Consider the following 24,022-nt stretch of genomic DNA (forward strand, 5'->3'; position numbering starts at 1 on the left):
CGATCGTCCCGATGGACGTGGAAAATCACATCAGGAGTCAATTGGCAGACTCTAGTGGTATCCAGTGTGAACTGCACCAAGGGATTTGTAATAGTCAACGAGTTTAAAGGTATCCGACTGATAACATATTACTGTGACAGAAGAAACAAGACTCACCACACCACCCCATGCACCACCACGACGACATCAATAATAACAACAGAATGTGGGAAATGCTATTAAATAAAAATGTCTTTCAAAAGGTTTCTCTTAACTGATCAGATTAAATTTGGTCATCTCTTCATCTGAGGGACAATAAGCAAAAATAATCAGGTGTGATCATGCCGCGGGGAAGTTCATCATTCAGTGAGTGGAGTGATGAGCTGTAAAGGAGCATAAACTTGACTTAGAATTCACACAGGCATGTGTAGACAGGAATTTAATGTGAGTCAGCCACAGGGAGCCATGCAATTCTCAAAGTGAGTAAGGACCCCGGCCCTCACACAGCATATTGAGTAGCATATTGAGCGAGACCTGTATGGTGTAATGCAAGTGGTATAAGAAAAAAAATATATTATGTCTCATTGCAACTGCAACCATCATAAATACAAAAACGCATTCCATGGTTTTCATGGGAAATATAGACTGACCACTGGCACTAGTATACAGAACATGATACAATGTCATAATCAAACAACCAACCAACGACCCACCCCTTGTCCCCAACCACCACCACAGTGCAAAGACACTTTACACTTTTAATAAAAAAACAAGGGTCAATAGCTGTTGCAGAGCTGTTCTTAACTTCTTAAAGATTGTTTCTATTTCATCAATCATTGAAATAGTATTATTTCATCAGAGCTGTTTTCATTTAAACATTACTTATCACTGGATGATCAATCCATACAATGTTAATATTACGTACCTGTCTGATATATTAATAATCATAATGATCTCTTCAATAGGCTAATCACTTCACTTTATAATATTAGTACAAAGTAGGTATAAACTCAACAAGTAGGTTAGTTACAGGTTACTATGAAGTAAGAAAAATTCCATCCAAAATTTGACCTGGTGGTTGGCTGGTTAGGTTTTTTCACCCACAACCTTCCCCTTGTTGGCCAACCCCACACGGAAATACCGCCCCTAGGGAACATTGGAGTGTTTTGTCATCAGAAAGACAATAAGCTAGAGGTCTGTTGTAGTAATTTGGGGGTTCTGAGAGGGAAATGGACTCAATAGTCAACAACAGCATAAAGCCAGGTCAGTGTTCTGATGATGTACATGTAGACCTACAGACCAAACCAAGACGTTAAGGTAGGCTAATAGTCAGGATACACTGAAGTGCACCATTTTAACTAACATTCAAGATAAAAATTATATTTACAAGGCACATAGACTACTTTCACATACCAATCCTATTATACAGTGCTTTCATATAGGAGCACATACAGATTCAGAGTGAGAGTGAGAGCACACAACCGTAGTGGCACTCCATCACACTGTTTATGTCCCCCTATGGAGAAGCGTGCCTAAGCACATCACACATACAGGCATACCTTTCGTATCTCCCCCACAGTTCACTGTGCCATCCATTTTAATACATTGCCAAGTCCATTCATATGTCCATTTTAATACACTGCTGAAGTCCATTCATACTCTCAATTTCAAATATGCAGATGCAGCACGGCCATTTGATCCTCATATCTCTCAACGACAACAATTTAGTTGTGTGATCCTGTAATCATGCCTTTCAATTAATCAACCAATCCAGCAAGCAAGCAAACAAACAATCTGTGGCAGTCTGTCATAAGGTTGTTGTCAAAAGCCACAGAAAACAGTAAAAGATCATAGTGGTGGTTGAAGGCACCAGGCAGGACCAGGGGTGCTTTCCCAGCAGCACCATGTGGAACCTATGGGGAATCTTACCCAGTGGTTCAAAAACAATGTGGTCTAGAGTGGAAACACTCTCAGTCCTGGTCATAGAACACCAATCGGCACAAGTGTATAACAGCAAAAACATCATCTACAGTGCCTATAAAAAGTATTGACCCTCCCTAGATATTCCCCCTTTTACTGCTTTTCTAAATGGAATATTGATCCATTTAATTTGGTCTTTTTTGATAATAATTTACAAAATTCCCCTCTTTAATATCAAAGTAAAAATAATGTTTTTCTACAAAGTAATGTTAATTAATTAAAAATATATGTCAATTAAGCGGTTGCCTAAATATTCACTCACTTCAAGTCAGCATTGACCTTTGGTCGCAATTAAAGTATGGAGTTTGCGTGGATAGGTCTCAATTAGGCTTGCACATCTGGATACTACAATTTCATTCAATTTTTCTATGCAAAACGACTCAAGCTCTGTCAGGTTGGAAGGGGATCAGGTGTGAACAGCCCTTTTCAAGTCCAGCCACAGATTTTCTATAAGATTGAAGTCTGGGATTTGACTTACACTCCAGAACATTCGCCTTGTTGTCTAAACCATTTCTGTGTAGTTTTCACTATATACTTTGGCTCATTGTCTTGCTGGAAAGTAAATCTTCTCCCAAGCTGTAGTTCTCTTGCAGGCTGAATGCAGATTGCCCTCCAGGATTTATTTTATTTTGCTGAATTTATTTTACCTTTACCTTTCCAAGCCTTCCAGGCCCTGCTGTGGAGAAGCATGATGCTACCACCACCATGCTTCAAATTAGGGATGGTGCGTTTGTGGTAATGTGCAGTGTTTGGTCCGCCAAACAAAGCATCTAGTCTGATGGCCAAAAAGCTCAATTTTGATCTCATCAGACCAAAGAACCTTCTTCCATTTGCCCTTGGAGTCTCCCACATGTCTTTGGGTGAACTTTAGTTGAGATTTAATAAGAGCTTTGCCACTCACCCATAGAGCTTTGACTGGTGAAGAACTCGGGCAATAGTTGTTGTATGCAGAGTTTCTCCCATCTCAGCTGCTGAAGCTTTTAACTCCTTCAGAGTTGTCAAAGGTGCCTTGGTGGCCTCCCTCACCAGTCTTCTTCTTAAACGGTCACTCAGTTTGTGGTAGCGGCCTGCTCTAGCAGATTTATTTGCCATATTTCTTACATTTCTTAAGGATGGATTTCACTGAACTCCAGGAGATGTTCAGTGACTTGAATGTTTTTATATATCTATTGAGTTGTTTAGAGTGTTCTTTTGTCTTCATGGTGTAATTGTAGCCAGGAATAATGATTTACCAGTGACTGGACCTTCCAGACACAGATGTCTTTATATTACTATACTATATACACATTCACTGCTCTCAGGCAAACTATATTTCACTATTTGTGAGACTATACTAGCACCAATTGGCTGGACCGCTATTGATAGCAGTCACTTTAAGGGTGTGTGGTGTGTATGATGTGTTGTTTAGTTTGCATTATATATTTTTAATGAATTAACATTACTTTGTAAATATCTGCTTTCACTTTGACATTAATCAATGATGTAAATTAAAATAGTCAGAGAAATAAAATCTACTTTATTATACTCTTCCCTTTTCATTCATTCAGTTCAATAGTCTGTGGCCTAATTAATCATCCTACTACGTGGGATATTCACCCCCTGTCCCTATCTGTTACAGTAGGCCTAGCTTCTTCTCTGCATTGGACAAGACACATATATTTTTAAATGCACATCAGAGGGGATTTTTGTTAATTATTGAACAAAATTTAATTGATCAAGATTTGATTAAAAGCAGTAAAAGGGGAAATATCCAAGGGGGTGAATATTTTTTATAGGCACTGTATAACAACCTCTACAATTTTTGGATATTTAATGTTAATCTCTCTGGTGCCACAACCAACACCATCTTTTCTGATTTCTGATGAAGTTATTTGAAAATTGTAGATACTTCTTTAACAGAAAGAAATTAAAGGAGAATTCCGGTGTGATATTGATATTGAAAGTGTGTTGAAACATGATACCGAGTGTGAACGTATGTCTCATAGCCCATCTCGGCTTGTCCCCTGCACTCTAAAATCTGGCGCTAGTTAGCCGATGCTACCAACAGCAAAATATTACAACAACAAAAATAATTCAGTGGAAATGCATGGATTCCAGTTTCTTCCAGTAGCAGCAACTGGAATCCATGCATTTCCACGGAATTATTTTTGGAATCTGATCCCTTATCATACCTGTTCATTCTTACTCGTCGCTCGACTTATCGTGACTAAATTCAAGATGGCTGCAAACGCTAAACTTCATGAAGATACAAGACTATTTATACAGACAGTAAGTAAATTACCAGTGCTTTTTCAAAGTTCTCAATGTCTCGTTTTAAATGTCAGGGCCCTCGGAAGTCTACCAATGAAGTGTGGAGATACATTGAGCCTCGTAAATGGTGTAAAACAGTGATTTATTAAGTGTGCTTGTAAAGCAGCACACTTATTGTTCTTCTTAAGTTTTATTATTATTATTTTTCCCGTCTCCCTAATTTTTTGTCAGCCCTAGCGCCTAGGCCCTTTGAGACAGAGACACCGTTCCAACTTTAAAACGTCCGGTCAGTACCGGTGTAAGTTGGTCGCGAAGATGACGTCAGGTGGGCGTGCCGTTCGTCCGCCATATTGGATTGAACAGAAAGCGAAACTAAATTTTCACAGGTCACAAATTTGGTCCGAACGCCACGAAACTTGACGTACATTATCCTTGGACCAAGCCTCACAAATGTTAGTGGAAGGATTTTTGATTTTCGAAAGCGTTTGCCCGTCACAGCCAAACGAAATCGGCGGCGAAGCTCCGAAACAGGAAGTCGTCCATATCTCAGGAACACTGTCACATATCGATACCAAATTTTGTATATGAACTGGGGACTCATAGGCAAAAAAAAATAAAAAATATTCCAAAAGTTTCCATCATTTGGCAAACCACCCATCCATTTTTGGTAACCATCACCTTTCACATTTGCAGTTGTACTGCTATCACGATGCCTTCCAAGTATGCACAATCTCTCTTTGGAGCCACAATGTCTCTAGGCAGCCCTGCCCAATCATGAAATCCTTACTCTGCCATGGGATAGTACGGACTTACGAACTGAAATACTAAGGAGAACAGTAGCTATATATAGCTTACATAATAGAGTTGTTTTCACATTGACGGTATTCAAATAAAATTTTTCCTTATTGTTAAATGTCATGATGGGAGAGTATTATTAAAAATGTTACAAGTATGCAAATTCATATATTTACGGGAAATGAGGTTTTACTGGGTTGTTTTGTTGTAAAGACATGCAAGGCATTCTGGGCCATGTAATAGACAAACAGTGGTCGGCAGCGTTAACTTGATTTCCTGTATTAATATGAATAGGTGTTTCTGTAAACCTAGGGACAATAAACAGCTATCTCTGTTACAAAAACGAGCTGGTAATCGCTCATTGAAGAGGGAATGATAAAAAGATTGTTTTCCTAAAAGCATGGAGTTGACGAAAGAATAAACAAGCAATGTCACGTTAATGTTAAATAGCCTAGAACGACATCTGAACGCTAGGTGGCAACGTTGTATTACATTTCACTAGTGTAGCCTATACGGTGTGAGATTCACAAGTAAGGAAGGTGCAAATATTATGTAATTTATCATGGGAAATTATTGGAAATGTTATTTCTTGTTTATTCTAATTGCAAACCACACACATCCATTCGGAAGCACACGCACACATTTAATACTGAAAGACTATCATTTCGTTTATTTGATGTTGCTTAGCAACGGGGACAGACTTCAGAGCAAAGATTCTAGAACAGAGCTTCAGAGAGACACGTTTTGAGTTCGTGGCCAAGTACCTAAAATATCAGTTTCCATGTGTATGTGCTGGATGGTGTGCTTCCTTTATGAAAGTAAGTGTTTTATACAGTTAACGTTACAGACATAATGAGTCATGTTGTAGTGGTCCACATAATGTCCACATAAATGTGCCCCTTCTGTTATTAGAATGCTAAGCAGAGATTTTAACATCATTCATTTCTTGTGTGGCTAGAAGCTAGCTAGCTAGGTCATAGGGAGGAGATGTTGCTGTAACGTTATGAGATTTATGTTGCTTAGCGTAATGCCATGGTCATTTGATATGAGATGCTTGTACTCGTAACTTCGTCACTCGTAACTTTAGGACTCCTATTTTTTTTTTACTAAGAGTAATTCAGGAAGCATTTTAGCCCTAAAAGTAGCGCCTGAGTCTGTGACAGCTTAAGCGAGGACTCCTAATAAGACCGATTCACAAACAATGTTTTGTTGTGGCATTTCACGTCGCGATGTTTTGAAATGCGTCTAACAATCACGAGGGAACAATTTTGCATTGTAGGCATAACATAACATAATAATAAGGGATGCAGTAACACCACCAACAACAACCAAAACTAGCCTACTCATTGTTTACATGTACATTAAATGTAACGTTTCATTGTGAATCAAATTAAAAGATTCTCCTCTTTGCAAACGTTGGCATAGGCATATGGTGACAGGTTAATTTAATAATGTTGCTGCGTGAATCACGGTAAGCGCGAATGAAGTGGCCACTTCTTAATAGGAGTCACTGTATGGAAGTAGGCTAAGTAAAATAGAGATGTTTAAAATAGGATAAAGTTAGGATATGCCCGCTTGACAATGGCAGAGATAACTGGCCTTTGGCCATAGCAACCATCCATTTAGAACGACTGGCCTTCATAGCAACCAAGGATCTTAGCTGTGATTCATGTAGCTACAGTATGCATACAATGTGATGCAAAGTATAGAAAGGTGATGAAATATACAGAGACAGGTCAAGAAATATAGTGCAATGTAGACAGTAGCATACAGTTGATTTACAGAAGGTGGTTTAGAGTAATATGAATTAAATATAAATATGTGCAGTGTATTAGCAGTTATCTCATACAATAAGTAGAATAATGTATGTAGTAGTAACATTATAATAGTAGAAATAATAATATAGATATATGCAGTGTATTAACAGAATATAATAAAACAGAATAAATATGGATATTCAATATGACAAATATATAACAGATATGTACATAACATACAGCTATGTGCAGTGTGGAAACAGTGTCATTGTAGTGCAGAAACAACATCATAAGAGTAGTAAGAATAAGTCTATGTGCAGGATGAATAGTATGAAGATCAGTAGAATAACTATGTATAAATGTAATTACAGTAGGCCTATGTACATTTGTAAATAAATAGAAAACTATGGGTGAGAGGGATACATTAATTTTATTTAATCGTAAAAGTAAATTGCATTAAATTACATTGCAATTAAAAATCTTTCCAGTAGGCTTTAATGTCACGCAAAAAGTACAACCAAAGCTGAGCTTGATCAACTAGAACGTCTAAAGAACCAGAACTTGAGTGTAGTTTTTTGCTGGGTCCCAGGCCATGTTGGTCTGAGGGGAAATGAGAAAGCGGACAGTGCTGCTAAGCAAGCCCTCAATGAAGAAGTCACAGAATGTCAAATCCCTGGCCCAGACCTTAAACCTATACTGAACTCTTACATCACAGATAAGTGCCAATCTGAATGGGATTAATGTACCAACAACAAGCAAGGAATGTGAATTTTGGCACATTTTCATGATCCACTGGGTCGTTATGGGCCACACAAAATACGGTGTTGCTAAAATTACTCCTATTGTGGCAATTAGAGACATGCGTTCATGAGTATCCAGCTACATTCAATGAGTTAAGTAAAATACATTCACAGACACAAAAAAAACATCACTAATGTTGTGGACATTCCTTTATTCTGAGATACATCAATAGGCTCTCAAAACAATCCCAAACAGACATAAGGTCTTTATAGAGCAAATCTATATAGATTATTTGTCAAATAAACCAGTAAAACAGAATTACGCGATGGAATATATAACATTCACACTCATAGCTCATATTTTTTAAATAAATCAGTGAAAAAGTATCCTGACAAACAGGCAGCATTTTAATGCCTTAGTCATATTTCATAATTTCACATTTTTCTCTAGGTTATCTGATAGCCCAGTTTCAGAGGTGCAAGACGCGTGACATTATTTATTTTTGCAGCCAATCACTGCTGTTGTTTTATTTTATTGATTTGATTTTAGTCATAGAAGCTAAATTCGAAGGCAGGCCACAGGTAAAATCCAACGAACTGCATTCACCCCGCAAGGCAATAGTTGAATAGAGCTTTTGAGGTATTGCCACTGCTGCAACACTGAAAGGCACTGTTAGAATGCTTGGATCAAGCCAGGTTCAGCATAGCGTATGTCACTGTCTGCTCACGTTGGTGACCGGACCAGGGCAAGCACACTTTCGCAGTTCCCGCCGGAAATGCAGTCTAGTTATTTATGCATGGCTAGCCCGATGCCGAAGCACCACCATTGAAAAAGCTGTTGGTAGCATCTGCTAACTAGCGCCAGATTTTGGAGTGCAGGGGACAAGCCGAGATGGGCTATGAGACAAACGTTCACACTCGGTATCATGTTTCAACACACTTTAGGTCAATATCACACCGGAATTCTCCTTTAATGCCTGCTAAATAAACATAGTTTTGTGAAAATAACATCATATTCAATGCAATCAGATATCAGCTCTGTCAGATTTCTTCCTATAGCCTAATAACTTTCCAGCAACCACCCTCTCTATATATGTAATACCTGGTGAAATTAAGTTTAATTAAACCAAAAAGATCACGGAACATAAAACAGTCTGTCAGTTAAAGGACAACTCTGGCCATTTTTTCAGAGTTGTCAGCAAAGAGTAACTACTTCTCTAATCTTTGCTGTTAGTATGGGGGGAAAAACAAGTTGCTTGAGTTGCTGCAGCCAACAGCTAGAGTAGCCAAGCAGCTACAATGCTACACCCTGGTGGCACAATTTTAAAAATGCCTAGTTCTCCTTTAGGTCCTCTGGGTAAACCTCTCTTCATGTTGTGAATGCTTCCATTGTGGGCTATTTGGCATGGGTGGTATTAATATGTATGAGCATTGTGTGATTTTGCAAGACACATCAAATAAAATCATTGCATGTCTTGTAGGCTATTTGTGTCATGTGTTGGTGCAGGGACATAACTTTATGTTTGTCCAGGTCAAGGGTCCTGCCCTGCAATGACAGCAGGCCTTCAAAGAACATGACCACCATCATTTTATCATACTGCTGGGTCAAATATTAGGCCTAAATTCTTTCATAGAACTTAATATTTTGAGGGGGCCAAATGTCAGTTTCTTTCATACCGCTCCAGCATCCCTGATTATTCAAGCCGTTGCTTCTGTGAGAAGGTTCGGGTGACTCAGAGACACGTAATATTTGCACTTGTCACTAAGATTATGCTGGTTATTGCCTGTCCACACAAATGCAGTCTTTATCAGGACAATGTCCCCCTTATGCCTGCCAGACACCAACTGAGTATGCCTAGGTGTGTGGTTGGCAAACAACAGCTCTGTGAAATAGAAATTTTACCAACAAACAAAACAAACTCAAACTAAACTCTAACTGCTATAAAACTCTACCTCAACTCTAAAACTCTAAAAAAATCAGTTGCACTGCACATGTTGAAGCATTGTCAGTTGCATTTCACCAACCTCTCCGCTAGGACGCTATCTGATCCTTTGTTCCCCCTTCCCCCCATCAAAATCTAGCCGTGACAGATATTTTCCCATCGCACCGATTTAACAAACACAGACCATGCACACTATGGAAATTCCTCCGTCGGCATACTTTAATGTAACGTTACCCCTAAAGGCTGCATTCTTGGATTCTCAACTTGTCTGACCTTCCATATCGGTGAGTCAAAAGAACTATTTTGACAACATAAACAACAAATAAATGGAACAATATACGAACGCTGGGTGCTGGAATCAAGCTGTCCGACGCAGCAAGTAGCCTGTTCGCTGTTCAGCAGACCTAAGGGACAAACTGGAGTTATGTATATTTAAACTGGAATGGGACCTGGGTGCAATGAAGCAAAAAAAAAATGTCGGATTTAGCTGAAAAACAAGAAGTCCTGAATTGGACTCAAAGCTAGTCACTGTGCGTTTATATCTAAAGCTGGGAAAGGATGCGGCCTTCTCCCAAATCCACAAGGATTGCTGCTGACTAGCTGATGTTAGCTAACATTGGCTAAATGGTACAGTGACATGTTTAAATGCCAATGTGAGTTGTCGCTGTTTTTCTTCCAGTTACGGTGAGACCGATGCTATTGCAGAAGTATTCTTCGATTTAACAGTAACGTTATGTTTACTTGGCATGTATTGTGAATTATTTGCAAAATATCTCTCATCTAGCATGTTACCTATCCTATTGTAGCAACTAGCTTGCTTGACCTGCAAGGGTTATCATTATAGCTAATGTTAGCCAGCTGTTATGGCTGTTGTTGTAAATTTGTTATTCATAGCTTAAGCGCAGATTCCGATAACAGCACTGATTTTAGTGCTGAGAGACATTTAACATAACTGTGAATAACTCGTAGAACACGTGTGACAACAACTTGTCTGTAACTTGAGACAAGTCACTTTTCAATGTACCATTACTTATCTGCGTCCACCGTGTATGTGGACAGTGACTGTGGACAATGTAACTGTGATTTCTTTAAACCTTGTTTGTGTGTTGATATTGCGTTGCGGTTTCAAAATAACAGTTTCAGTTGATTGTGCTGTAACTTATATAAACGGTGGTTATAATAGGTGATAATTTCTGAACTAATAACCAAACCTATAAAGTCTGTAGGCTAACTGCTTTTACAAGACTGCAGTCATTTAATAATCCTTGACCATGACCAATGTAGCTAATGTCAATGTGCTACATTGCTGCTACCAGCAGGTAACGTTACAACCGAGCACCAATGGTTCAATACCCCTTGAGCTCCTAGCCTACACATCTAAATATCAAGTAGCCTAATCTTGTTTCTTAAACGTGACATTTCTGATAACTAGTAGGCTAACTAGTAACTACCATTATGTCGCTTATTAGCCTAGGGCCCTAGATCATCACTGCATTAAACTTGTTTACCTTATTTGATTTTGAAGAGCATGGATGACGCTCTACTTAAGATGTGAAGTAGGCCTATATCTGCACTGCACTGCAGCTTACACGGTGTTTCATTGTATTATTATTTTACATGTACACATTGGCATTGTTATGACCTCTGTAATGGGCATAAACACATATTTACTTGCAGCATAGATATCTGCTGGTGTTTGAATTGTCATTCATCACAAATGAATCTATAAAAAGAACCAAGATGATGGTAGTTTACCTATTAATAGATCGTTTCCTATACCTCAGAAATAGCATATGACTTAGCCTACTAATAGATTTCTGCCTTTCTGTTAAAAAAAAAATATCAAACAAAAACTGTAAAACGTAGTGGCTATCAGTGATTCCATAATGACCACCTGTGTTAAAGTAAACTTCCATTTACTGAATTTCTATGTAGTAAAGGTTAATGTTTTCATACCAGTTAGGCTCTTTTAGGCTCTTTTATGCAGACTATCTCACTGCTATTTCCAGTGGACGGATTTGAATTTGCTAGTGTTTGTGACTATAAGTATTCTGCATGTTTACAGGGTCGCAATGTCTCAGTTGGTGAAATTAGGCTAGTTCGTAGTAGTTTCTAGTTTTAGTTGGCAGGATTTGCTGTACTGCTGCTCCAACATTGTTATAGCCTTGTGTATACAATAGACCAAGGCTATATCTTTTTCTTTTCTATTTTTTAACGATCAGATCAAAAGGCAGTTGGATGACATGTATACAATGTTTTATGACACTGTAGACCTTAGTGCACCTTTTTTTACCTGATCCACAATCCACCCAGTTAACATCCACTGACACTGTGAAACTATTAAACATGAACAAGCGTATACCGTCTATTTCACTAAATTGAAAAAACTCAAAATGTTAATCATTTCTGTTGATAGGCTGGACATACAAGCAGTATAAACCAGACTGGGAACATCATTATTACATGTAGCCTAATCATAAAACAAATGGTTGCTTTTGTTTGGATGATATGAAACAGCCCAAGAGATGTCCTTTTTCATTTTTAAAGTGCAGTATTTGGATTATTCCTGCATTAATCACAGCTGCTTTGCTCATGCAGGAAGTAGTCTAGAATTGCATCTGTTTTAATGCACCATTCCAAGTACAGACACAATTGAAGCTAGCTAGCCACTAGTAAGGTCCGAGGTCATGGTGTTCTTAAACATCCATAATTTACAGGTGTTAACAGGATGTCTTAGTACATAGCTAGGAGACCACCAAGTGGACCACTTTTGCTCCAGTGAGGCTACAGGACAACAGATCTGATTCAATATGCCACCAAGCTTAATAGAGCTTAAATGAGCTGAACCTGTACCACAATGCTGCTCATTTTAGGATCCATGGAGCGGTTATCGCTGACTGCACATGACACCAAGAGCACTGTAGGGCAGTATATTCATTTGATGGCGGATGTGTTTGTAAGCTACAAATATATCTAGGTGTGTTTGAAAAGAACCTCTTTATGCCCAATCAATAACTAACGATTGTATTAAGTATAGAAACTGCAGTTTCGAATATTGTTCTCTTAAGTATAGCTATGTCAACACTGCGCACTAATAGATAGCATGAAGAATGGCATCTCTTTCAGAGCAACTGTGTGAACAATAGAAAATGAACCAATCATAATCCATCAAATTCCGTCATCATATCAAAACATGTTGCCAGTGTGGGCAGGCCTTAAAGAGGCTTAGTGTAATTCTGTAGGATTCCACGTCTTGAATGCAGCCACACGGCACTATTCCATTAACATAGTGGATATTTAGCCAACACAAAGCATAAACATTTTTGGCATTAAAGGTTGTATCAGCGATGGCGAGGTAAAGTCATTTCTGTTGACGTTCAAACAAAACAGAGAGCTAGCTCACTACTCCCTCCCGTGCAAGTGAAACTCTCCTGAACGCGCATCTTGTCGGTTATTGGTTGGAACACTTTATTTTGCCTTTGAGTGGTTGACAACACTTGTTGTTAGCAATTGTTTTTGTGTGCAGATCTCAGAGCCTAGGCTGCCTACAGAGACACGTTTTTTTGACAACCTGCTTATGGGGCGGGCAGCTAGTGTTAGGAAAGATTAGATGAATGTGATCATTTATGTTTGGGCCTTTTTTGGGCCTGCAATCGCTGATACAACCTTTAAATGTAAGTTGTTGTCGTCTTGGTCACATTTTGTTGCTATTTCTTGGTTAATTGTGAATGTTCTAAACTAAAAACAACTACTTGTAGCACATTTAATGTCTGTTATCAACAGTCATTGCAAGGTACTATGTGCAACCAAAAACCATGTGGAATGAAATATTAGGTGATTTTGCACTGACATTACAGTTGGACAGTAAACCTGCTACTGATGAGTATGCAGTGCTATTGAGTGAGAAGTATTGAGTGTCCATCTGAAAACAAAGGTTTTACAAGGCTGCCAAGCGCCTACGTTACCAACTGAATTTTTAATGAGATGCAAAACAGTTGTTCTTAGTTTTAGCTGGGACACTCAGACAAAGCCTTTTCACAAATGGCACATGTTGAACCTCATTTTACCTTTTCCTCCAAAAAACACTGTATCTTCTTTACAAGCCTGGCCTGAGTTAAACATACTTGGCTCGGTATTGTTGGAGTCAGCATAGCACAATATAAAGGCAAAATACTGTTGAAATGAAGCCCCCTTGATGTAGCTGGGGCCTCCATGGAGATGAGGCTGGGTGGTGAGGTGGGGGTTATGGTTTGTTTGTAACCAGTTGGGGCCTGGCAGTGCCATGTGGGTTGTCCTGGGCTTTGCTGGCTGTATTGTTCAGCTGACCAGGGATTTCTCTCCCCAGCACTGCACAGTGGGGTGAGCTGGGGAGGGTGTGTGTGTGTGTGGGGGGGGGGGTGACACCCAAACATCAAAGCACCGTAAACCAGTGAGCAAGAAAAATCAAGGTTCTGGAATGTTGACACATTATTTGTAGCCAACGTTTTCATACGGTTTTGGATAGCAAGTCCAAAAGGTAATGCATTTTGCTGTCCACGCTTTTCATGTCATTTGTCCTACAGCTTAGAAACCTAATCAGTTGGACTCCTTTCTCAGATTTCTCCAGTTTTTCATTTTTCTTTTATTGATTTCAGCAGATTTGGACATTTTAAAAAGTAACTTTTAACATAATACATCGTTTTAGTGCAAATAGTGCAAATCCGGTAGGCTTGTAAAGGTACATACGTTTGTAAAATAAGCCTGATGTGGGATATTGCAGCTTTGAAGGTTAACCCTTGGATTTGGATAAGAAGAGAAACAAATGCATGCATCGTTATTTCAGTGCTGGTCATGCCTGAGGCCTGGGGGGGGGGGAGATATTACTTCTGTTAGTCATGAGAAAATTCTTAATGTAGCCTTAAACACTAGTTTCCCTGACTTGATTACCATTAATCTGGCATCAACCTAATGTTGTTTGAGGTAAACTGGGCTTCAGCCACTGCTAACAGGGATTAAGTGAAAGAGGTATGTGCTTGGCTTTTAACTGGCACTATGATTAATGCCATGCATCCATAGCTCCAATAACCCATTTAGCCCTGTGTGATCTTGCAAAACACACATTTCTATCTTCACATTACTCTGTCTTGGTCTAGCTTGTCTTGGTGTTTCACATCTGTCATTGTAGTGTTTTGTTTTCACTGAGGTATGGTTGTTACAGTTTATATCAAGGCATTGTTCTGATAAATCATGTATGTTGTTACGAGTTGCTTTTCAAAAGATTGCTCACCCGTGCCTCCTGGCTAATGTGTGACCTCACTCTCCTCCCCATTTATGTGCTAAGCCCACTCTGCTGTCCCAGAGGATGTACCCTGCTATTTGCTACTTCCCCCTACTTCTCCCTATGGCTAAGTTTGATAACTGCATCCTCCTATAAAAGTCTGCTAAATATCAGTCAACCTTTTAACTTTAAACGCTTGATTATCTCTGAGTTTTGTTTCTGATCAGCCATAGCTGTTTCACATTGTAAAAGAAACAACTTGGTTTTTTTTAGGTTTGTGGCTGTTCTAAACAAGACAATTTCTCAGCAAAATGTAAGGATTGATATTTATCTCTTGCCATCCATTTGTAACATACTGGATACATGTTTCTGCATGCATGAAAGTCTATTGGACTGCCCTGCATGTGGGAAATGTTGTGAAAGTTGTACCCAGTGAATTAAAGGTTACAATAAGGGTCCAGTGCCTGCACAGTACACCAGTTCCAAGTTCCCCATCCCACAGTGCAACAGCAGGCCCTCTGGGCATCACTCTTCTGACACTCCTGTCTCTCCCTCCAGGTGCTGAGGGGAAGTGGAGATGCTGATGCCCTGGCAGCTGAAGCTTGAAGACTCCGTTTGACACCGTCCCTCTGAACAAGGTCCCTCTCCAGCGGCTCCTCAACCTCAGCCAGAGTGGATGCAGCTGAAGAACAAGCAAAGGAAGAGAAAAAAAGCTGCCGGCTTCTCTCCCTCTCCGTCTGAGGGACTGCCATGCGCCTGGGACAATGAGAGGCTGAAAAGAGAGTGAGAGCGAGCGCTGAAAGCAGGAGCCTAGTGTGACAGAGCGAGAGAGGAAGTTGAGGCGCGAAAGAGAAGAGAAGTGAGTGAGAGAGGGAGACCGGGGAGAAACGGGAAACTCCTGCCACTGTGGTTCACTCGGTGCCAGTCAGTTGGACGAGCCAGCGCAGCGCAGCGGAGCCACACTATGACCAGTCTCTTCAGGCGCAGCAGCAGCAATGGGGGCTCTAGGAGCGGCTCGGGCCCGGGCGAGCTCAACAACAGCCGGCCGCCCCGCCAGGTGCGACGGCTGGAGTTCAACCAGGCCATGGAGGACTTCAAGACCATGTTCCCCACCATGGACTACGAGGTGATCGAGTGCGTCCTGCGCTCCAACAGTGGAGCTGTGGACGCCACCATCGACCAGCTCTTGCAGATGAGCATTGATGGACAGGGCTCAGATGACAGTTCCGACTCTGATGACAGCATCCCACCAGAGGTCAGTATCTACTACTCGCAACATTCCTGCTGGGCTACTGTTTGGTGTCCCATATGTACTAGTGTTTTTTAAAAGCAGGAGTCATATGAATTGAAATTGACCCATATTAAGCCATGTAACATTCACTGGAATAACCACTACTTGAGGTATTGACATTGAGTGAGGTCTGAAAGCTAACTTTACCAACCTTGACTAGACCAAAGCCCTATGCCCTTGCTGTCCCTTGCTCACCCATTCGGGAGGTCTTTGTGACCTCACCCAAAATATCACTGCTCAGTGCTTAACAGGTAAACTGAACTTATTTTCCTCTCATGAGTTGTTGGACTAAACTGTGCAACTTGTATCAACACGTAGTCATCAGTAGAATACATTCATCACTGCAATGTTTCATGTTTACCTTGAAGGGACACATGAATGCCTCCATTTCAGTAACAGCAATACAAAACAGACTTAAAACTGGAGTAGATGTACTGGTAGATGTAGTGCTGGTAACTATTGTACAAAACCAATGTTTCCCTCCAATTATAGAGAAGGCTACATTGGGAATGCTCTTTGTAGAAAGTAACTGTTGTCAACTACACATTGTAGCAAAGTGTATATATTCATGATAAAGAGACTGCCCCTCTTTCTCAGGCCATGTTGTGTAATGGACTACAGGGATGTGTTTCTTTTATGAAGCGGTTATTCATATGCTGGTCTATATAACTAAACTCTGATTCTCTGTTAGAAGCGCTACCTCATTGAGCTCTCCTACAGTGCAGACATTGGTCTGAAGAGAGCTAGTTTGTAGCAGATGTTGGGGAAAGTGTGCAGGTGTTTCTCACAGTACTAGTGGAGCATGTGAGGGTGTAGTGAGAATGGACAGACAAGTAGAGAAACAGGAAGGCTGAAGGAAAGGAGAGAGTAGAGATAAGGGGAAATGGTCAAGTGTGCTCCTAGCATCCTTGTGCTCTGAACGTCCCCCATCTGTCCCACCTCTGCATACCTGACCTGACACTCTTACGGTGGACACATGTGATTTAGCATGGAGCAGGAATAGACAGAGACTGTGTGAGGCATGAGTGTGGCATGAGTGTTCTAAGAGCCCTTGGGTAAGAGGGCCTAATTCATGTCAGTTTTCTATATTGGTATAGTGCCATCCGCACTAGACATTGTGCCAGTGCCTGTTCCAGACCCCAAACTCAAGTAATGGAGGCAAAAGAAGGCAGGTCCAGGCGAACAGAAGTGAAAGCGTAAAAAGGAGAACGTGGAGAGCACAGATGGGAATAGGAAAGAGCAGTGTAGTGGCCTAGACAAGAACAGATGAGTGGGTCTGAAGTCATGAGGAAGCAGTGCAGTCAAAGGCAAAAAAAACTAGCCACCACACTCAGCCTCCCTCTATCTCTTTGCATCTGTCACTCTCTCTCTCTCTCTCTCTCTCTCTCTCTCTCTCTCTCCTTCTATCCCCTTCTCAATCGCAGAGCAGAGCACAGCTGGTTGCCTTTACCCTCCATCTCTCCAGTCAAGCATGCACTCCCAGTCAGTAATGGAAGTGCATATAAAGCCTCCCCTGCCAGACTGTATTAGTAGTCCACTGCAATAAGATGGCTAGTTGGAAGTCAGCAGCATAGGTTTATTGACTTCTGAAAAGGCAGGTGAAGGGCATTGACGCAGTATGTCTAGCTTTTGTTAGTTATGGACACAAGCAAAAACATATCTTCCACTTTAATGGATTTTTTCTCTGTGTTTTGTGAAGCTGGAAAAAGCTGGATAAAGCTGGTGATTAACCCAAGAGGAACATGTCATGTCTGTTTAATAGGATTTATCCACTGGGTACTACACTAATGCTTTTAAGGCATCACCACTTGTCTGTGCTCGTGAGGAAGCGCTGGTCGAATCTAACCGCTGTTTACATTTCCCTTTGACCCGTTCCCCAGATTTTAGAGAGGACTCTGGAGCCAGACAGCTCAGATGAGGAACCGCCTCCTGTCTACTCACCGCCCACTTACGACATGCACATCTATGACCGGAAGTACCCCGGCACCTCATACACACCCCCACCCAGGTACAGAGCCCTTATCATTGGTGGAATGAAATTCTAGGTCACGGTTGGAGTGAGATAATGGAATGAGAAATCCACTACAATGCCCCCTGCTGGAAGAGTTCAGAACTGCAGCTGTATGTCTGAAAATACATGAAATGTATTGCAATCAGAAATGTGTGAAAATGTATCATATTTCTATTCCTATGAACATCGTATCCCTGGAAGGTTTGAGGCCAGGCCCCCACCAGGTCACAGACAGGTTCGAAGTTATCGGAATTGGAATCCTCCGCTGCTTGGCAACCTCCCTGATGACTTCCTGCGAATACTCCCTCAGCAGATGGACAGCATCCAGGTATGTTTTTCCCAAACATTTAACACTGTAGTCTTTGTGTGCCTGAATGCTTTTCTCACGGTGGTAAACATAGAAGGGAGGATCAGAAGTGACCGCTAGAATTATTTCTGAACAGTTTTCTGAAGCTGATGGTGATTGTGGAACTATTTGAAAACAGGGCTAGATCTAGAGAATATTTTTAGGGTGGCGTGCAGATCAGAGGGAGTGGCGAAATCCAAGATAGTTCTTCATGCATTTGCAGGCTCAGTCATACTCATACCTGTTCACTTATATGAAACATACATGGTTAATATAGCCCAAGGTCATTGACTGTTAGCTTGTAAGGCATACTTCTTGTGCACTATAACTAATCCCTGACACCAACATTGGTTTAGAACAACAGTCTGGATGGGAAGCTATGGGCTGAACCATTTTTCAAGCACATTATGTATTGTAGAATTCATATCAATGTATTGAGATTCGCTCGAAGCGTAACTTTAAGCATATTCTAATGAAAAATACTTTCATATGTGAAACTAGGGTGGCATTAGGGATGGCAAGACATTGTTTTAGGGTGACAGTTGCCAACCCATGACACCTTAATAGAACTGCCCCTGCTTAATAGTGTTGTACAGAGTTACAATGCATTTCAACAACTGCCTTATTTCCTACCCTCTCTCTTCTTCCCTCCTCTTTAATTGCCACCCTGTCTCTCTCCCTCTATCTGTCTTCCCCCACCCCCATCCAGAGATCTCAGAATAGCAGTCTGTCTCAGCCCTCCTCCTCTTCCTCACTCTCATCCGTGTCCCAGCATACAGCACCACCTAGTGGTGGGGAGGTTGCAGGGGGACCGTCATCCGAGCAGGACCGCAAACTGAAGCAGTACTTGGAGGATGAGCGCATTGCCCTCTTCCTGCAAAACGAGGAATTCATGAGGGAGCTACAGCGCAACCGCGAGTTCCTCATCGCTCTGGAGAGAGGTACAGAAAACACCACACACACACACATACACACACACACACATACACACACACACACACACACATACAAGCAACAACCCCTCTCACACTCCTTTCTACACAGGAACTCATGTCACCTCTTCAAGCAACATACAAACATACACACTCTTATTTTTCATATCACCTTGGAAAGAGATAACTGATAGCAGCAATACATTTGCATACCAAAGGAAGTGTTCATAGTGAAAGTGCTCATCTTGTCATCTTGTGATATCCCTTGAGAGAAGCACTGAGCTGTAATACTCACATATAATGCTGATCCTTAAGTCTACGCTGACACTACATTAATCTCCTTCTTGCTTCTGTCAGGCTGAGGGGGAAGTGTTGATATTGACCATCTCTGAGGATGCTAGGAGCACTGAGGGCCAGTCATGCTCAATGTCAAAGGGCCCTCTTCCATTCTGCTTGGTCATGCAAGGATTGTGCCTTTACAGCCTCCTTACATGGCCCCACACTTCCTGTGCAGCCTCATATGCTCCACGCCACACAGTTTAGCTTCATTGACTTTGCCATGCAGGTCAACAGCGGGAACTATTGACGTCCTGATTCCCTGTGCGACCAACAACAGCGAGAGGACAGGAATGAGCCAGGCAGTTCCTTCCCCAGCTGAAAGCTTCTTCCTGATCTTTTGCCTTCATCTCCACCCTCGCTGTAACATGGGCTTTCTCTTGTTTTAGATCGCTTGAAGTATGAATCAAAGAAATCCAAGTCCAATCATTCATCAGGTAGCATGGAGAATTCCACTGCAGGTAGATACTATGCATTTTGCTTCCTCACAGTCAAAGGCCTCTTTAGCCTACAGTGACAAATATGCATGTTCATCCTTTTTTCTGTGGAAGAACAGACACGGACGCATGTGTGTGTTTTTGTGTGAAAAAGATTGAGATATTATCTATCTATCTTTGTATACTTCAAATTATTTGTGTAGCACATAAGCTGCATTATGATATTTGCTCACCATACGCAGTGTAATCTTTGCTGAAAGTTGATTCCTTCTCAGTGTCATCTTGGATCAGATGGTGACAAATATATATATATATATATATATATATATATATATATATATATATATATATATATATATATATATAAAGCTTGATCAATAACATAGACATGGCTAGCTTTGCTCAATGAATAAATCCATCCTTGTGTTTCATACTCAAAACTGAATATATGTAGTGAGAGAAAGAAGTAGCATCCAAACACTTGAAATCTTTTTTGGTTTGCTTCGGTTTAATCGTTCATGCATGGATTTCATTCTGACATGTGCATCGTCTGTGCTCTGTGTAAACGTGTTTGTGTTGTCATGGCTCCTGGCTCTCCCCTGTAGGTGAGCATTTCACCTCCGGCTCTATGGAAGCTTGCACTGCTGTGTCTGATGATGCCATGTTTCGAGACAAGCTCAAACACATGGGGAAATGTAAGGTGCCCTCTGTAGAGCCACACAATTAGCACACATATGACCTAATCCAAGTCATATTTACAATAGCCATACAACTGATCTAATGGCCTGCATTAAGCTGTTTTCTGTTCCATGTAGCCACTCGGAAGAAGCTGTTTGAAATTGCGAGGACCTTCTCTGAGAAGACAAAGAGGAGGAAGTCAAAAAGAAGAACACTACTTAAACACCATTCGTATCCTTTGCTCACAGCAGGTTTGCATCTAGTGCGCTGGAGTATATCCTAATGAGCTATGTTTCCAGTATATTCTACATATCCGTCATGTAGGTGCACATGTGCTGTAATATGGTGACTGGACTAAAACTGATTGCTGGTAACTCTGCCGCTGGTTTGCTATTTTGAAAGCCCCTTTGTTCTACCCGAGACTCGTTTCCCCACCATCAAATAAGCAGAACAATACACCAGGAAAGACCTCATCACCATGCTCCCCCTAACCCAGAGGTTTTCTATCAGTGCTCCTGTGGTGGTCTGTGAAGGCATTGCAGGTGCCCCCTGACCATGTATTCAGTAATGTCTCTGTACAGAAAATGTTCTAAAAATGATACACATTCATCTTAACCTCCTCGGGTCTGATTAGCCGCTCACACGGCTTCACAAAACATTGTATGAGTACCCAGGAATGATTCATGTTACCTACAGCAAACAGGAATTAAAGAAACAAGTAAAGAAAGAGTAGAAGTAAAGAAATGTAGTGATCTTTGAAGAGATTGCTTTTCTCTTGACTGCATGCCAGACTCGGAACTGCTAACTCTACGGCTAACCTTCTGGATGATGTGGAGGGAAGTCCCTACGGTAAATGAGAATTAAATTGCTTTTATTCCAAAATTCTTAGAAAAAAAAGTATTTTGGAAAATGAGATGGTATTTTGTCTAAATTGCTCTGTTTTGTTTTGTTTGTGTGTGTGTGTGTGTGCGTGTGTGCACCCCCACGTGCAAATGTGTGCCAGAAGAAGATGGTCAGTTAAAAAAATTGGTCACTCAGGAAGAAGAGGAATCCCAGAAGGAGACAACGTCATGGTGAGTGTCCATATCAAACTTGATGTCAATAAAAATATCCTCATCTGGAACCCCCCCCCCCCCAAACTTCTCTATACATGAGACCTGTCTTTGAGCAGTACCTGACTCCATGTTGGTCTCAATGGTACAAGCATAAGCTGCCTTTGGATAATAACTATTTTCTGTCTTGGGATGTTCTTATAGAAATTAGTACTAGTGCTTACACCTCGTTACATTTGTGTTTGTGACTACAGATTTGTGTAAGACATGTCACAGGATGGTAACCATGGCGAACAGGGGAGAACCTGGTCAACTGATGGCGCGATCACCCTCTCCCCAACCCAGACCCCACCAGTCCAGGTTTGCCTGTGAGCCGCGAGCAGAAGGAAAGCAGACTCCATTCTAAGGCAGTCCTCCCACAGGCTTAGAATTATTGTTTAACTGCATATTACTATTATAATTACTGTATCATAACAATTTGTTAATATATGATTTTGTATGTATAAAAAAGAAAATTACTCATGCGTTTTTTCAGATCATTATTTTATAACTACTCCTGTGAAATCCCATTTACAGTGAAATGAACATCGGTAGTTAGATTTTTGTTTCTGTCCTTTTCTGTTTCATGCGTTGTAACCCTTGCTCATGTTGGTCTTTCCTTTGTTGGCAAAAAGAATGGCATTTAAGAAAAGGTTGAAGAGTTGAAAGCACACAGGTCAGGTCTCTCATTTAGAAGACATCCTTGCCAACAGCTGCCGTCTAAATCCGCATCTCGGTGTGTAGTAAATGATTGGGTATGAATTAGTAAGCTAGAGGGCCTCACTCCTGGGTCACTATTTGGGTACAACACATTGTTAATTCAGGATGTGGGTGTGACATTGTGTAAGGATATATAAAGATATGATTGCAAAGCTACGCTGTACTTGCCCTTGCAGTTTACCAGAGATTGAGAATTTTCTTTTGATTTCCTCTGCCCAAAGTTCAATGTTCTGCCAGTCTAAATCTTGAACTCATTTGTTATACACTGTTACCATATTAAGCATTTTTACTGGGGATACACCATGTTACAATTTCATCCCTTAAAACGAGTCACCAGTATGCCTTTTCAACCAGTTTACCTGTTGTTAATGCATTGAACTACTGGACATCTACATTTCGTAAAGAACTCTAATATCTTCTGATGTCTCAGCACTGGCGAGGATTGTTTTATTTGGGATAGCCCAGGTGTGTAACCAGGACTGCTGGTCTTCTGCGGGCATTGTTGAAGGGACGGACAGTCCAGTACCACTGATAAAGGTTATAAACAGTACATGTGCAGAAGATCAGTTTACATTGTACACGTTTTGTCTCTCAGTCTTAACAGCCAGTCCTAAACTCTGGGCCTCCTAGTGTTGCCTGAGAGATTTGAACCAAAACAAATCTCCTGCTTTGAACCACAGGGCACACATAGCTGATTTTAAAAACCACATGTGCTGAAGCGTTCTTTTCTCGGTGGCTTCGCTGCATTTCAAGTTTTCTGCCAGTAAACCTTTGTAAGATAGGTGAGTAGGAGTAGAATTCAACCGTGCACTGCCATATCTGTTATAAACATTTCTATCAAGTTCCCTTCAGACAAGAATTCATCCTGATACAAGAAAATGTAGTATTTATGATGTAAGGCTGTTTATTCAAAGTAACAGATTTGAAATTCACCAATAAAATGTATCAGATATGGATGTCTTTTGTATGTGTTTTACAAAGTTAAAGGAAAGCCTTTATCTCAGAAGCAAACACACTCAAGTGTTTCGAATGGAATGATCGATTGTCTTGTTATTTGTAGGAATCCCAATAGCATACGAGACACAATTAGGCTGAGACAAGGTCTAAAGTAGTGAGCACCCTTGGTTTGCCTTTTCCCGAACCCAGTTTAAGCCATGTGTGTAACAATCCCAAATGTGTTTGCAATGTCGTGTGACGGAAAGTGACGAGAGGCTGGGTGCACGAAGCTACAGTATGTCCATTCTAGAGCTAAACATAGATGTGGAATGTCTGCACACTGACTTGGAAGTTATCTTTTGTCCTCTGTACTGGTAGTGTGTGGTAGATATTGACCTATACTGTGCTGTCAAAATCTGATCACATTTCATTCATAAAAGGGTACTTCATCCAGTTTTTGCATCTCTATGCTGTTACAAAATGAAGCAGAGGTTCCTAGGTATTGTTTACAAGCAACCAAAAATCATACATCTTGCCCTGTTT

General features: G+C 40.8%; 1 protein-coding gene across 5 annotated transcripts; it reads left to right on the forward strand.

Moving 5' to 3' along the window:
• The first annotated feature begins 5,763 nt into the window (after positions 1–5,763).
• Positions 5,764–23,495, forward strand: cuedc1b (CUE domain containing 1b). 5 transcript variants are annotated; one of them, XM_042063908.1, is made up of 11 exons: positions 5,764–5,822; positions 15,260–15,956; positions 17,873–18,000; positions 18,205–18,331; positions 19,059–19,290; positions 20,007–20,078; positions 20,660–20,749; positions 20,870–20,963; positions 21,523–21,581; positions 21,736–21,805; positions 22,039–23,495. In XM_042063908.1, coding segments are annotated over exons 2-11 (1,164 nt in total). In that variant the 5' UTR covers positions 5,764–5,822; positions 15,260–15,665; the 3' UTR covers positions 22,040–23,495. The 5 variants fall into 5 exon arrangements, with proteins under 5 accessions (XP_041919842.1, XP_041919840.1, XP_041919845.1 ...); XM_042063906.1 differs by lacking the exon at positions 5,764–5,822 and adding an exon at positions 9,560–9,728; XM_042063911.1 differs by lacking the exon at positions 5,764–5,822 and adding an exon at positions 9,560–9,728 and having other exon boundaries at positions 21,739–21,805.
• Positions 23,496–24,022: the final 527 nt, after the last annotated feature.

This window comes from Alosa sapidissima, chromosome 15 (assembly GCF_018492685.1).
Source record: "Alosa sapidissima isolate fAloSap1 chromosome 15, fAloSap1.pri, whole genome shotgun sequence".
Lineage (NCBI taxonomy): Eukaryota > Metazoa > Chordata > Actinopteri > Clupeiformes > Clupeidae > Alosa > Alosa sapidissima.